This window comes from Portunus trituberculatus, chromosome 37 (assembly GCF_017591435.1).
Source record: "Portunus trituberculatus isolate SZX2019 chromosome 37, ASM1759143v1, whole genome shotgun sequence".
NCBI classification, from domain to species: domain Eukaryota; kingdom Metazoa; phylum Arthropoda; class Malacostraca; order Decapoda; family Portunidae; genus Portunus; species Portunus trituberculatus.
The window spans coordinates 33,103,852-33,118,727 of NC_059291.1; the positions used below are offsets into that span (position 1 = coordinate 33,103,852).

The 14,876-nt window shown below is 39.9% G+C and overlaps 1 protein-coding gene across 16 annotated transcripts in view; it reads left to right on the forward strand.

Moving 5' to 3' along the window:
* LOC123514108 overlaps positions 1-14,876 on the forward strand; it is a 92,692-nt gene that overhangs the window by 59,838 nt on the left and 17,978 nt on the right. For all 16 annotated transcript variants that reach the window (XM_045271745.1, XM_045271744.1, XM_045271748.1 and 13 more), the window contains 2 exons: positions 8,812-9,015; positions 13,022-13,240. In XM_045271745.1, the coding sequence (XP_045127680.1) occupies positions 8,812-9,015; positions 13,022-13,240 (423 nt within the window). The remainder of the gene's footprint in view (positions 1-8,811; positions 9,016-13,021; positions 13,241-14,876) is intronic.

The following is a 14,876-nucleotide window of genomic DNA, read 5'->3' on the forward strand; positions in this document are numbered from 1 at the left end:
AGCCTGCTTCCAATGAAACAGTTACATAGTTCAGCTTTTTATCATAGCTGCGTTGTCAAGATTCTAATCGTCTCCTCGTATCTGAAAAGTTGAGTGGTATCTGTCTTTGGATCCATTTAGATTCTTCCTCTGACAGATCGGGAAAGCGTTAGAGAGAAGCTGATGAACCAATGTTTTCACTATTATCATTATTATTATTATCATTATTATCATTATCATTGTTCTTGTTATTGTACTTGTTGGCAATATTCCTGTTTTATCGTCGTTGCCATTGTCGTCATTGTTGCTGTTATTACTGGTACTGTCATTGTTATTGTTATTGTTATTTTTGTTGTTGTTGTTGTCATTGTTATTGTTGGTGCTCTGTATATGGTTGCTCTAGTAGATATTGTCGTGGGCTGTCGTTGTTTGTCGCTATTACCTTCAGCTGCTGATTTGTTTCTTATTAGTGTCGTTGATGTTCTCTCTCTAATCTGGATAATGCATGGAAGCGACAACAAAAGTGAAATCAGCTCTCTCTTCATCTCCAGTGATCTTGTATACGGAAATGCTCTCTTCCCCTCCCCCCTTCTCTCTCTTTCTCTCTCTTTCTCTCTCTCTCTCTCTACTCTGTGTAATTCACTGTTTAATCTGCTGCAGTCTCTGACGAGACAGTCAGACGTTACCGTACGGAACGAGCTGAGAGCTCATTATTTCCGACCTTCGGATAGGCCTGAGACCAGGCACACACCACACACCGGGACAACAAGGTCATAACTCCTCGATTTACATCCCGTACCTACTCACTGCTAGGTGAACAGGGGCTACACGTGAAAGGAGACACACCCAAATATCTCCACCCGGCCGAGGAATCGAACCCCGATCATCTGGCTTGTGAAGCCAGCGCTCTAACCACTGAGCCGTGTGTGTGTGTGTGTGTGTGTGTGTGTGTGTGTGTGTGTGGTTGTGACTGTTGCCCGCCTCCTCAGCTCTTCCCTCGGCAAGGTCAGTAACAAAATGTCAGGTCACGCAGCTTCGCATCATGAAAACTTTCTTCCATCGGTGGCGAAATAAAGGAAAACAATTAAATGTTACCAAATACAAGACAAAAGGCGAATGTTCAATATTTCCCCACTTTTTACTTATTTCTTGTTTTTTTTTTTTATCTTTTCCGGGTGAACTGAAATCGTATTTTATTTTTCTTTATTCACTTTTCTTTTTTATTGTATATTTTTTTCAGCCTTTTTTTCGTCAAAACCATTATTCCCAATTACACTGGAATGAAAAAAGATTATACATTTTTGACGCTCAACATTTTCCATTTTCATTCTCATTTTTCGTGTTCTTTTTTTCATTCATTGTCTGAGTACTTCTTTCACTTTCACCTTTGTTCAGTTATTCAGGCTTGTTCATTCTTTTTCTCTCTCTCTCTCTCTCTCTCTCTCTCTCTCTCTCTCTCTCTCTTTTTCAGTAAAAAGAAAAATGAAAAACGCTTTTTCCACGAACTCGTCCATGTCCTGACTTTTTCCGTCAGCTAAGAGGAAACGCCCCACTTACCTCCCTTCCTCCTCCTCCTCCCCGTGATTCTCTAAATCTCTCATCCTCCCCTTTCCCTTCTCTCCCTCCCAAGTTTATATCCTCCCCAGCTTTTAGTTCTCCCTCCCCCCCCTACGCAGCTCTCCATTTATCTCCTCCATTCCCATTCTCTCTTTCCCATGCTTCCCTTCCCTCCCCAGCTCTCTGTCCTCTATCCTTCACACTGTATAATCTTCAAAACACCCATTTTTGGCCTTTCCTTTCTCCCTTTCACCATATTTCCCTCTCCTTCGTGTGACTCGTGTCTTCAGCAGCATCATTAATACCATTCTCTTTTCCTTTATAGATGTCCCACGCAATGCTGTCACAATATCAAGGGAATCTTTATATAATATATATATATATATATATATATATATATATATATATATATATATATATATATATATATATATATATATATATATATATATATATATATAATTATGGGCTGAAGATTTGCATATGAACTGATGACCAGCTTTGTGCTAAGAGAAAGCTGAGACGGGATAAATAGAAGTAATCTGCAGCTTCTCTCTCTCTCTCTCTCTCTCTCTCTCTCTCTCTCTCTCTCTCTCTCTCTCTCTCTCTCTCTCTCTTCCACCATTTCTGCCAGCCATCTCGTCCCCAAACCACGCCAATAACTTCTGCCCACTCCTCTCCTCTTGTGACCTCCTCATCACTCCATGTTCCTTCCTTTCCCTCCCCTTCTTCTCCCTTCTCTCTCTTCTTTTCTCTTTTCCCTTCCATTCTCCCTCCCTCTCCTCTCTTTCGACACTCACGAGTTATGTCTTTCCTGTTTTTACTTTTTATCCCTCCTTCCCCTTCCTTGCAAGTCACTCATCTTTTTTTTCTCTCTCTCTTTTTTGCATATTCGTTTCGTCTGGTCTTTTTTTCCCTGCTCTCTCTCTCTCTCTCTCTCTCTCTCTCTCTCTCTCTCTCTCTCTCTCTCTCTCTCTCTCTCTCTCTCTCTCTCTCTCTCTCTCTCTCTCTCTCTCTCTCTCTCTCTCTCTCTCTGGTTCACCCGTTTCCCATCCTCCGTTCCTCTCATAACTCACGTGGTGTTTACGTCCAATTATATTTAACGAAGCGGGATTTACGTTTTATTTTTATTTATTTATTTATTTTTTTTTTTTTGTGTGTGTAAGTTTTATGGTTCATGCCATAATGAAAACGACGAATTATTGGCTGAGATAATGACCCACGAAGGACGCGAGTGATGGACACTATACTAATGATTGAGATTTCCATTTACCGATCAAATTAAGTAATGGGAGATATGGAATTTTGTAATTATGCACTGAATTTTCAATGCCATTCATTTATATAGTTACGAAATTGTTACTGACAAGTTCATAAGTAAAATATATGCAATAAACCAACATTATTTGGGTACGGTCATAAATAAATTAGATAAATATTTGCATTCTAAACAACAAATAATGAAAAAAGCATTATATACAAGAGAAAAATATATATTGACAATGAAAACAACTTGAAAATGGTACATATATACTTTTACTCATATCTATCTATCGGACTCACTACTACTATCAGTCTTACAAGGGAAAAGAAGCAAGGCAGCAGATGTTCCAGTCTCACAGAGTAAAGACAAGACAAATGCAATGCCCTCGTGCTGCGGTCCAGACCACTGGAGAGCGAGAGTACGAGTAGCTGAGGAAACGTTTTGTTTCGCGTGACACACTGGAAAATTGAAAAGAGTGAAGTGGAATTCCTCTGAGCTAGACAAAAGAAGGTCATGCAGCCTCGGTTGTGTTCCGGAGAAGGTATTCGTATTCTTCCGCCAGAATGTGCTCTTGTTCAGCTCAAGGCTCATACGGTTCCCTCACTCGCTGGTCAAAAGTTGCCACCTTCACCACTAGGACAGTTAGTCTTTGCTGGAAAAGATGACTGATACACTGCCAAACAAATTGGACATCTTCGATAGTGTTGGATTTTCCTATCTTCTTGTTGTTTGTATTTATCCTCTTCTGTTTATATTTGTCCTTCACCAGGATTGAAAAATAAGAAAGGAAAGACTAGTTAGTTGATTTGTTCACTAATGATCTTCGCTCTGTTTGAAGAATCTTATGAAGTGTATCCTAAGTCATACTGTCAAGGAAGCATTTAGTCAACTTTACTACACGTTTGCCTCTTAACTCTCCTACGTATGTCTAGTAAAGAAGGCCCCCCGAGATACAGAAGACTGCACAACCAGGATTCTATCTTGTAATGTCTGTCTGTGTCTGATTGTGAAGAGGAATGTTGCTGGCCGGCTATTGTAGTTGGCAAAACCACTCCATATCTTGCTGATCTGAGGCACAATGGCGAATTGAAGGGTGACAAGGCAACACCATCGGAAAGTGTTCGCAAAATGGAAATGAGTGTGTTGTCAGTTGACATGTAGCTCGTATCTACTGCGCGGCACACCGACACACGGGACCAGTTGTGACACTGTCTCTGGTTGCAAAGAAAACCGAGACCGATAAAACAGCAATGGTTCTCGAAAGTTTGCATTCTTTCATGTGACGGTAAGCTTGGAGTCCATCTGCGTGTTGGCAGTCGCCGCTCGGCTAAGTCGTATAAATGTCAGTAGTGTCTGCTCATATCCGGAAAGACAACAAGCGACCGCAACGAAGCGCATCCGGTTGTCGGGAAGTGCCGCTGAGGGCGTCGCCAGGTGGTGCTCTGAGTCTGTGTCCGACGGCGCGGGACTCCAAGTTCCTGATTTCCATAATGACTGGCAACACGTTGACAGTTACCGAAGTAGTGAATATTTTCATTAACAAGAAACAAAAGATTGTTGACCACTAAAAGTAGTAAACTTTCCTCAATAGAAATAAAAAACAAATCCTTAAAAAAAGTAATGCGTTTAGAAATACGAAAACAAATGAATAAGTAAATATGTAAATAAATAAATAAATAAACTAGTAAGTAAAGTGACCTAGAGAGGCAAAATGACCGCGCGTATGTCACGATGTAGCTACGTGATGTTGGTTCCCGAGACAGGTCACCACGTGCGAATGAATGGACAAGAAACACGCTTCCTGGAAATGCCTTTGTGAAAGAAAACCTTGAGTGCAGAAGTGACACGGAGCGTTAGGAAAGCTATAGAGGCTGCAGAAACTAGATTGAGAAATGATGCCTGGGTGAAGACTAACTGTTGAAGACATGAAGGAGTGCCGCTCTCCCCTTCCCTTCCCTTCCCTTCACCACCATGTGCCATGTCGGTTTTTCCACTTTAATCATGACGAGATGAGAAATGTATTTTAGGGGAGGCCTTGTTATTGCAGCGGATTGAATAGCATATAGTGACGCCGACAACAACGACGACCATGACGATAATAATGATAACGATGATGATAATTATGATAAAAACGCTCATTTTCTTAATATTGAGGACGGTGATGTGCCGATATACAGAGGGACGATGGGAATGGGAATGGTATGGCACAGTACACAGTCAGCAACATGTGTCTGTACTGGTGTGTATTTTGACTGGCGTATCAATGTCTAGTGCATCACCTGAACGAAATTGCACTCAACAATTAGAAACGATGGATGCCAGAGAGAGAGAGAGAGAGAGAGAGAGAGAGAGAGAGGCATATTACCCTCAAGAGACAGACAATGATTGAGATTGATACAAGGGACATAATTTGAGTGACTGAAGGGAAGCCAAATAGCAGCATCCGATGAGCCTTGTAATTGCACCAACGCTTGCTGTTATCACTGTTGTTACTGTTTTTGTTATTGTTACTAGTGCTGCTAGTGTTGTTGCTGATGTTCTTGTTTGTGGTATTATCTTTTGTTGCAGTTGTTATTCTTGTTGTTACTGACTAACTGGCGTCATTGCTTCTGTTGATGGTGCTATATGAATAATATTTTTCATGTTGTTACTGTTATTGATGTGTTGGTATCAATGAAGTTTGTGATTCATTGTTATTTATTTTACCAAAGTTCACAAAACAAAGACCTAAAAAGGGAAATATAAGATTATGTATGAAAAACAGAGAGAGAGAGAGAGAGAGAGAGAGAGAGAGAGAGAGAGAGAGAGAGAGAGAGAGAGAGAGAGAGAGAGAGAGAGCAGGTGAGTAGTAATATCCCCCTATCACCCTCTAATGGCTGGGCTTACTGACGGTAATTACGAGGCAACGAAGGGAACACAGCCCGGGGAGGGAGGGACGGAGGGAGGGACGGAGGGAGGGAGGAAGAGGAAGAGAGAAGAGGAGGAAGAGGCAAACAGGAAGGGAGGGAAAAGGAGGAGTGGTGTGGGGAAAACGAGAACGAATTTGATACATGCTTGTTTCTATCCTGTCTCTCTCTCTCTCTCTCTCTCTCTCTCTCTCTCTCTCTCTCTCTCTCTCTCTCTCTCTCTCTCTCTCTCTCTTATTCATACTTCTACCAAAACATTTGCAGGGGGAAATATTTCGGTATGCTGTGCCCTCGCTGCCTGCCTGCACTCACCTACTGTACCAGAAATACTAGTATTGTAATAACAACAAAAATAGTAATAATAATAATAATAATAATAATAATAATAATAATAATAATAATAATAATAATAATAACCATATTTCTAGTGTATGTAATAACAATAGCAATAATTCTTATCAAAGTAAAAGGAGCAAATACAAGACAGCCACAATATCAACAGAACATTACAAAGAGAACGCCAGCACAAAATGATACCCGAGACATCAATATCAGCACCACAGCCAACAACAAGCCGAGCAGCGGACAGCACCTCTCTCATGCCAAGGCTGAGGAGGAGAAACAACAGCAGCAGCAACAACAACACACCACCACCCCCACCACCACCACCACCACTACTACCAGCACCAATAACAACAACAACAACAACTGACATAATGAAATGCCACATAACAGTAGACCAGATTAACTAGCACTCACACACACACACACACACACACACACACGTCGCGCCTTACAAAGCAGCCTCGTGACCCTTCAGACCCACAGTGGCTTGAAAGCAAATGAGTGTATCTCAAGGGCGCTACCCACTGCATCACTACAAACCTGAGAGGACAGAGGACAGTCTTGGAGGAAACACGACGTCCCGAAATAGCACTATTATACACCTCTCTGCCTGGCTTAGTGAGTTGATGCAGGGAAGCAGGACCAGAACACCAGAATGGATAGTGTTGGCTAGGGCAGGTCACAGTGAGAGGAAGCTGGTCCGTATTCAGAAACGCTTTGCTTCCTCACCATGACTATTTTCCAAGGCCATAGAGATGACTGGCGGAATTTCAATAATGTTTCTTCAGTTAACAATGTAGAAATCTTGTCACTGCCTCTAGAACCATAAAAAACACAAAAAAAAAATAACTTGTAGATTTAAATAAAGGCTTTTTTGAAATAGTAGAAGTGAACTCAGAAATGTTCGAGAATATGGTTCCTGGTGTTGGGTGCTTCCTTAGTGAGTGGGCGCCGAGTGAAGGGTGGGTGAAGAGTGTGGCCTGGCTGAGGTGAGGCGAGGTGAGGCGAGGTGAATGTCAGTGCTCCTGTGTTGTGTGTTTCCCTGAAGGTTAAAAGTGAAGGAGGTGAATACGTGAGATGTGGCTTGGCTTGACTTATTGTTGTTCAGCTTTGAAATTGGTGGTGGTGGTGGTAATGGTGGTGGTGGTGGTGCTAGTAGGATTGTAATGATGGTATGTACGATGATCATTATGATTAGCAGAATATACGAGAAGTATACTGTTATTATTATTATTATTATTATCATTATCATTATTATTTTATAATTATCATTAATATCATTATTATTATTATTTGTTATTCTTATTACCATAACTAACATCGTTGTAATCATCATTATTACCATTATTACTACAGTATCTACAGTACTTATCGAAGAATTTCATTGTGTAATCCCCTAAAATTATCTTTCATAATTGAAAAATGGTAAGACTGTTGATCGCGTCGAGATTATAATTATTGTTTGTTTGGGTTATTTAACTTGCTTCACCTTCCTTTCCATTGGTTACTCTGCTTTTTTTTTTTTTTTTTTTTTTTTTTTTTTTTTTTTTTTTTGCCGCCATGTTCAAGGTTGGCCCGGTAAGCCTAATGAGTGGCCGGCGATGCCATTAAAAGTTTGTTGCATCAAGTTTGATAAAAAAAATGCCACACTTCTGCCGGACTAATTATGTGTCAGTAATTAAAAGACGAAATGTGACTTACTGCTTTGTCTTTTTTTGCTTCTTTTTATCTTGCTTAACGCTATTCTCATATTCTCTCTCTCTCTCTCTCTCTCTCTCTCTCTCTCTCTCTCTCTCTCTCTCTCTCTCTCTCTCTCTCTCTCGACACACACACACACACACACACACACATGAACTAACGGCCCAGAAAGTAAAAAGAATCTTGTCTGGGAAACAACGATGAAGAATACCGTCACGCGATGCTTTCTTTTGTGTTGCAAGGCCGTTTTTCTTTTCCCTTTTTATCCTTTTTTTTTTTCTCCCCTTCTCTGAAAGCTGCTTTATTCTCGAGGCCAAGTGAGAGCCGGCGGTGAGAGCTCGTTTAGAAAATGTTGATCGAAATTATGGCGTAATAACTGATTCTTTCGTCTATTCTCTCTCTCTCTCTCTCTCTCTCTCTCTCTCTCTCTCTCTCTCTCTCTCTCTCTCTCGTTTTCCATGGTACATATGTCTTACTGCCAAAACGTTTCTTTTCCCTTTCTTTAGTGTTTGCATTCTCTATCTACATACCTAACTACACATTTTTCTGCATATCTTTCCAGGCTTTTTTTCTTTCATATCTCTATAATTACTTTGCTGGACTGGCTCCTGCGAAATGTTTTTCTCTGCTAGTCTCTAGTGTTTGTTTCTGTAAATATGAAATTTTCAGGAAAGTAAAAAATAGTAATTAAAATTTGTATTATCGTTTACGGAACTCATTTCTCTGACCCAAAAAGTATACTTTCATATTGATAACTCATGCATTAATTTGAATTTTTCATCCTGATATGCTTGACTTTTTCTTCACTTTAAACTTCATTATAAAATATAAATATAATGCCTATCAGCTTCTAGCTTTAAACTGGCTTCATAAATCAATACTCTAAGCATTTATGTCATGATATGTTTATCTAAAAGCTTCCGTATGTATGTTACAAAAAAGCTTGTTTTGCATCCGTTTATTAAAGATATTCACGAAGGGACTTCCTGTTTTTAAGATGTACATTGCTTCAGTGGTCTCAATGCTTCCCTTTCTCCCTCTCCGTCCCTCTCGGTCCGACAGGTTCCCTCTGGGGTTGGTGGCGGCGGCAGCTCGGTGGGCGAGGGAGGCGGATCCAACTTGTGGGGGGAGGAGGAGAGTGATCTAATCCGCTCGTGTGCCGCCCTCAGCTCTGCTCTTGGTGTTCAGAAAAGCTTCAGCACATCAGACATCAGCGGCGTCGGGGTCTCCAACGACGGGGAGCTGAGCCGCACGTGGGTGAGCGAGGTGGGTATTATCTTATCTTCCTTGTATCTCCTATTGCACTCGCCCTCACTCTCTGTTTCCCGCCACTCCTGAACTTTCACCTTTACCTTTGCCACACTCGCCTTGTTTCTCCACATTTACACCTTGACGTGTAACTCGTAGTGTATCTCTGTCTTCACCTTTTGTTATATTCTGACCACCACTACCATCACCACTCTTCTTCCCTCTCTCTATCTCTCACATATAGTCTGCCGTCTCCTCTACCTTTCCACTAACTAAAGTTAATCATCCTTCACTAATTTCCATTGTGTGTGTCCGTCTTTATCTTTCCTACCTAGTTTGGTCGCCTAACATCACCATCTTTCTTTACCGTCCATCTGTAGTTTGTCAACTTCCTCTCCGTTCAAACAGGAAATTAATCAAGTTCTCACACACTCTCTTTATATGTGTCTGTCTTTATCTTCCTTATCTAGCTTCACCACCTTGCTTCACTATTTTTCTTTTACCTTTCACCTGAAGTAGGTCAATCCCAGCACCTATCTATTACCAGAAATTAATCACACTCTCACCTATTCCTCACTTAGGCATCATTTGTCACACACACACCTGTCCCGCACCTCAACTCAACCATACCTTACCCCGCAGCGTTCCATTCTTCACATGTGCCTTATTCAGTATAATATGCTCTGTACTATTCGCCGCCCCTTACTCCCATCTCGCATTAGCTTATTTCCAGTCTTGTCTCCCCTACCACCTGCCTCCTCCTCTGACTCTCCCCACCCTTTCTCCCTTCTTCCGTCTGCTCTCTCTCTCTCTCTCTCTCTCTCTCTCTCTCTCTCTCTCTCTCTCTCTCTCTCTCTCTCTCTCTCTCTCTCTCTCTCTCTCTCTCTCTCTCTCTCTCTCTCTCTCTCTCTCTCTCTCTCTCTCTCTCTCTCTCTCTCTCTCTCTCTCTCTCTCTCTCTCTCTCTCTCTCTCTCTCTCTCTCTCTCTCTCTCTCTCTCTCTCTCTCTCTCTCTCTCTCTCTATATATATATATATATATATATATATATATATATATATATATATAAACATTTATATATATATAAACATTTATATATATATATATATATATATATATATATATATATATATATATATAAACATTAACAAAATGAAAAGTATGAAATGTACTATCCATTCTTTCTTCTGTACAGCATACGACTTTTTTTCCTCTCTCTCTTGCACACACGTTGGTTTCTATGAACGTTTTGATACATGAACACAATCGATCATTCTGTCGCTGCCTCTTTCCTGCGGGATAGGTAAGCGTTGGTCCTTGCCTTTTACTTCACGCTTTAATCGCACATACAAACAGCTCATCGCTTCTCTCCCACAAGATGATCGTGTCTGTAGCGCTACATAATTGGCAGCGATAGTGAGATGGCCTCTCGTCCTCAACATCCTGACAAAAGCATGTGCCTGTAAGTCGGTGAAAGATGCAGGAGAGATTAACTCGACACTTACATGTGTATTGTAAGATTAAACAGATCGTAAAACATAAATCATAAGAACAGTGTCGAAAGTTATGTCGATATAAAATAGCACCTTCCCTTGGCCCAGATAGAGGATGTACGAGATTTACAATTTAAGCTCACTGATGAATGACTTTCTTTCTCCTGCGGAAATAATAAGAATGGCGTATCGTGCGGTGCTCTAAGCTAGCACTATCGACACGAATATCCATCATCACAACGGGATTCACTTGGTAAGAAATCAGTTCGGATCTTTTATGTTTGGAGGTCGCCACTAATTTTTAACCAAATTTTCATCATTGATATAGTTTTTGGTGCTGAATTTTTTTTTTTTTTTTTTTTTACATTACAAGGGCACTGGCCAAGGGCAAACAAAGTGTTGGAAAAAAAAAATCCCGCTGGTTGCCAGGCCCTGTTAAGAGGAAAGTAGAAAGAGAAAACAAAAAATCTAAAAGGAGGGTCCAGTTAACGTAAGAGGTGTCTTGACACTCCTCTTTTGAAAGAGTTTAAGTCATAGGCAGGTGGAAATACAGACACAGGTAGAGAGTTCCAGAGTTTACCAGTGTAGGGAATGAAGGAGTGAAGATACTGGTTAACTCTTGCATTAGGAAGATGGACAGAATAGGGATGAGAAGAAGTAGAGAGTCTTGTGCAGCGAGGCCGCAGGAGGGGGAAGGCATGCAGTTAGCAAGTTCAGAAGAGCAGACAGCATGAAAACAGCGGTAGAAGACAGATAAAGATGCAACATTGCGGCGGTGACTTAAAGAATCAAGACAGTCAGTTAGAGGAGAAGAGTTGATAAGACGAAAAGCTTTAGATTCCACCTTGTTTAGTAAAGCTGTGTGTGGATCCCCCAGACATGAGAGCCATACTCCATACACGGGCGGATAAGGCCCTTGTACAGAGCAAGCAGCTGGGAGGGAGAGAAAATGGACGAAGACGCCATAGGACACCTAACTTCTTGGAAGCTGATTTAGCAAGAGTAGAGATGTGAAATTTCCAGTTTAGATTTTTAGTGAAGGATAGACCGAGTGTGTTTAATGTAGAGGAGAGGGAAGTTGAGTGTTATTGAAGAAGAGAGGATAGTTGTCTGGAAGGTTATGTCGAGTAGATAGTTGTAGAAATTGAGTTTTTGAGGCATTGAACAAAACCAGGTTTTCTCTGCCCCAATCAGAAACAAGTGAAAGATCAGAAGTTAGGCGTCCTATAGCATCTCGCCTTGAGTCATTTAATTGTTGTTGGGTTGGGCGTCTGTTGAACGCTGTTGAATAATGCAGGGTGGTATCATCAGCATAGGAGTGGATAGGGCATTGAGTCAGATTTAGGAGATCATTGATGAATAATAGAAAGAGAGTGGGTGATAGGACAGAACCCTGTGGAACACCACTGTTGATAGTTTTAGGGGAAGAACAGTGACCGTCTACTACAGCAGCAATAGAACGATCGGAAAGGAAACTGGAGATGAAGGTACAGAGAGAAGGATAGAATCCGTAGGAGGGTAGTTTAGAAATTAAAGATTTGTGCCAGACTCTATCGAAGGCTTTCGATATGTCAAGGCCGACAGCAAAGTAGTAGTAGTAGTAGTAGTAATAGTAGTTGTAGTAGTAGTAGTAATAGTGATAATAGTAGTAGTAGTAGTAGTAGTAGTAGTAGTAGTAGTAGTAGTAGTAATAGTAGTTGTAGTAGTAGTAGTAGTGATAATAGTAGCAGTAGTAGTAGTAGTAGTAGTAGTGATAATAGTGGTAGCAGCAGTAGTAGTAGTAGTGGTAACAGTGAACAGTGAATAGTAGGTAGTAGCAGCAGTGACAACAGTAACAGCAGCAGCAGTAACAGTGACAACAGCAACAGCAGCAGCAGCAGTGACAACAGCAGCAGCAGCAGCAGCAGCAGTGACAGTAGCAGTAGCAGCAGCAGCAGCAGCAGCAGCAGCAGCAGCAGCAGCAGCAGCAGCAGCAGCAGCAGCAACAGCAGCAGCAGCAGTAGATAGCAATAATAATAATAATAACAATAGTAGTAATAGTAGTAGTAGTAGTAGTAGCACCAATGATAGTAATAATAATAATAATAATAATAATAATAATAATAATAATAATAATAATAATAATAATAATAATAATAATAATAAAACAATAACAATAATAATAATAATAATAATAATAATAATAATAATAATAATAATAATAATAATAATAATAATAATAATAATAATAATAATAATAATAATAATAATAATAATAATAATAATAATAATAATAATAATAATAATAAAAGTAACAATAATGATAATAATGATAATAATAATAATAATGATAATAATAATAATAGTAATAATAATAGTAATAATAATAGTAATAATGATAATAATAATAGTAATAATAATAATAATAAATGATAATAATAATGATAATATAATAATAATAATAATAATAATAATAATAATAAAGATAATAGCATTTCATATAATAATACTAAGTCAACAAACAGACATACACAAACAATACTAATGCGAGTAGGGCAACTTTGTGCTTCAGATCAACCTGTGCGGAGGTGGGGGGCGGCTGGAGGGGGTGCTGCTGCCCCGCCTAGACCCCACCTCCCGCTCCTGCTCCACCTGGGTCGCCGTGGGGGACGTGGCCTCCACCTCGCAGCTCCCCTCCCCCCAGGCCAAGCCGGGCGCCCTAGAGAGTCCCGCCATCACCGCCGCTGACTTCATCCGTTCAGTCAACAAAAAGGTACGTAAACCGGTGATGGTGGTGATGGTGGTAGTGGTGGTGGTGATGGTGTTTGAAATGTTCGATGGGCTTGGTTTGGTTTGGTTTGGTTAATTAAGTTGGATTAGGTTTGGTTTGGTTAGGTTAAGTCATGTGGAGTTAGGTTAGGTAAGGTTGGCTCAGATTAGGTTGTTGCATTGTGTCAGGATAAGATGTTTGCTTTGATTGGGACCAGATAAAGTAAGGTTTGATGTTATTAGGTTGAGTTAAGCATACTAGGGTTAAATGACTAAGTAATATTGGAAGACATTAGGTTATTAGGTTACCTCACCTGATTTGACTTAACGTAACATAACAGGCTAGATCAAATAGCATATGTTACCATTTTTGTCTTCTTATTTTCTGTTAATGCATATAATGTGTATAAGTATTAGTCCGAAGTATTAATTAGTCCGCCTCTCTTTGTCAGATGTCATTTTGTTGAACACCTCGTTAGTTACTTCATCATTTTCTTTCCAGGTTTGCAATAGTTTTCTGGCTATTATTATTTTCTTTCACTTTTCATGTTTAGCTCCAACAGAGACTAGGTTGGTTCTATTTTCATTGTTTCCGCTGCATTGGTGACTTAATCTTATGGATGTTTTCTGCGCAACTATTCATCCAGTATTTCTATCTCATGTATCTATCTGTTTATATGTTCATTCTCTGTTCATATAAGTATACCTAATTCTCCACACGTTCTTTTTCATTATTCTTTCTGACTCAACACGTATATTTTAGTCCCTGTTTTCCACAATATTGCTGTTCTTGCTATTTTTCTTTCATATTTTACATTTCTTTTCTTGCCTCTCTCTCTCTCTCTCTCTCTCTCTCTCTCTCTCTCTCTCTCTCTCTCTCTCGACAGAAAAATAGACAGAAACAATCTCCAAATTCATAAAAGAATACTGATAAAAGAAGAGGAGGAGGAGGAAGATGAGGACGAGGAGGACGGGGAGGAAAAACTATTATAGCTGTAAGGAAAAGGAGACAAAGTATAAAATGGGTATAAATGTAAAAATGTTCATAATGATAAGGAAAAGAACTTTCACAAAAACACACAGAGAGAGAGAGAGAGAGAGAGAGAGAGAGAGAGAGAGAGAGAGAGAGAGAGAGAGAGAGAGAGAGAGAGAGAGAGAGAGAGAGAGAGAGAGAGAGAGAGAGAGAGAGAAACAGACAGACAGACAGACAGACAGACAGACAGACAGACAGACAGACAGACAGACAGAGACAGACAGACAGACAGACAGACAAACAGATAGACAAAGAAGAAAGAGAAAAGAAAGGAACTGAAAAAACAAGACAGACAGATAGACAAAGAAGAAAGAGAAAAAAAAAGGAACTGGAAAAACAAGAGCCAGAAAAGTTATTCAACAAAAATCATAACACGAAAAATAGAGAAGGAAAAGCCATAATATCTGAGTCATTAGGGAAAGGAAGGACTGACCTCATCAAACAAAGAAAAGTAGGAAAAAAGACAAAAGTTGAACCAAAAAATACTAACGTGAATTAGAAAAAATACATAATCAAACTACCAGTAAACGAACTCGAAAGAAAACGAGTTAAGATGAAATACGAGTAAAGAAAATTGTGATATAAAAGTATCTGTATTTGAGGGAAA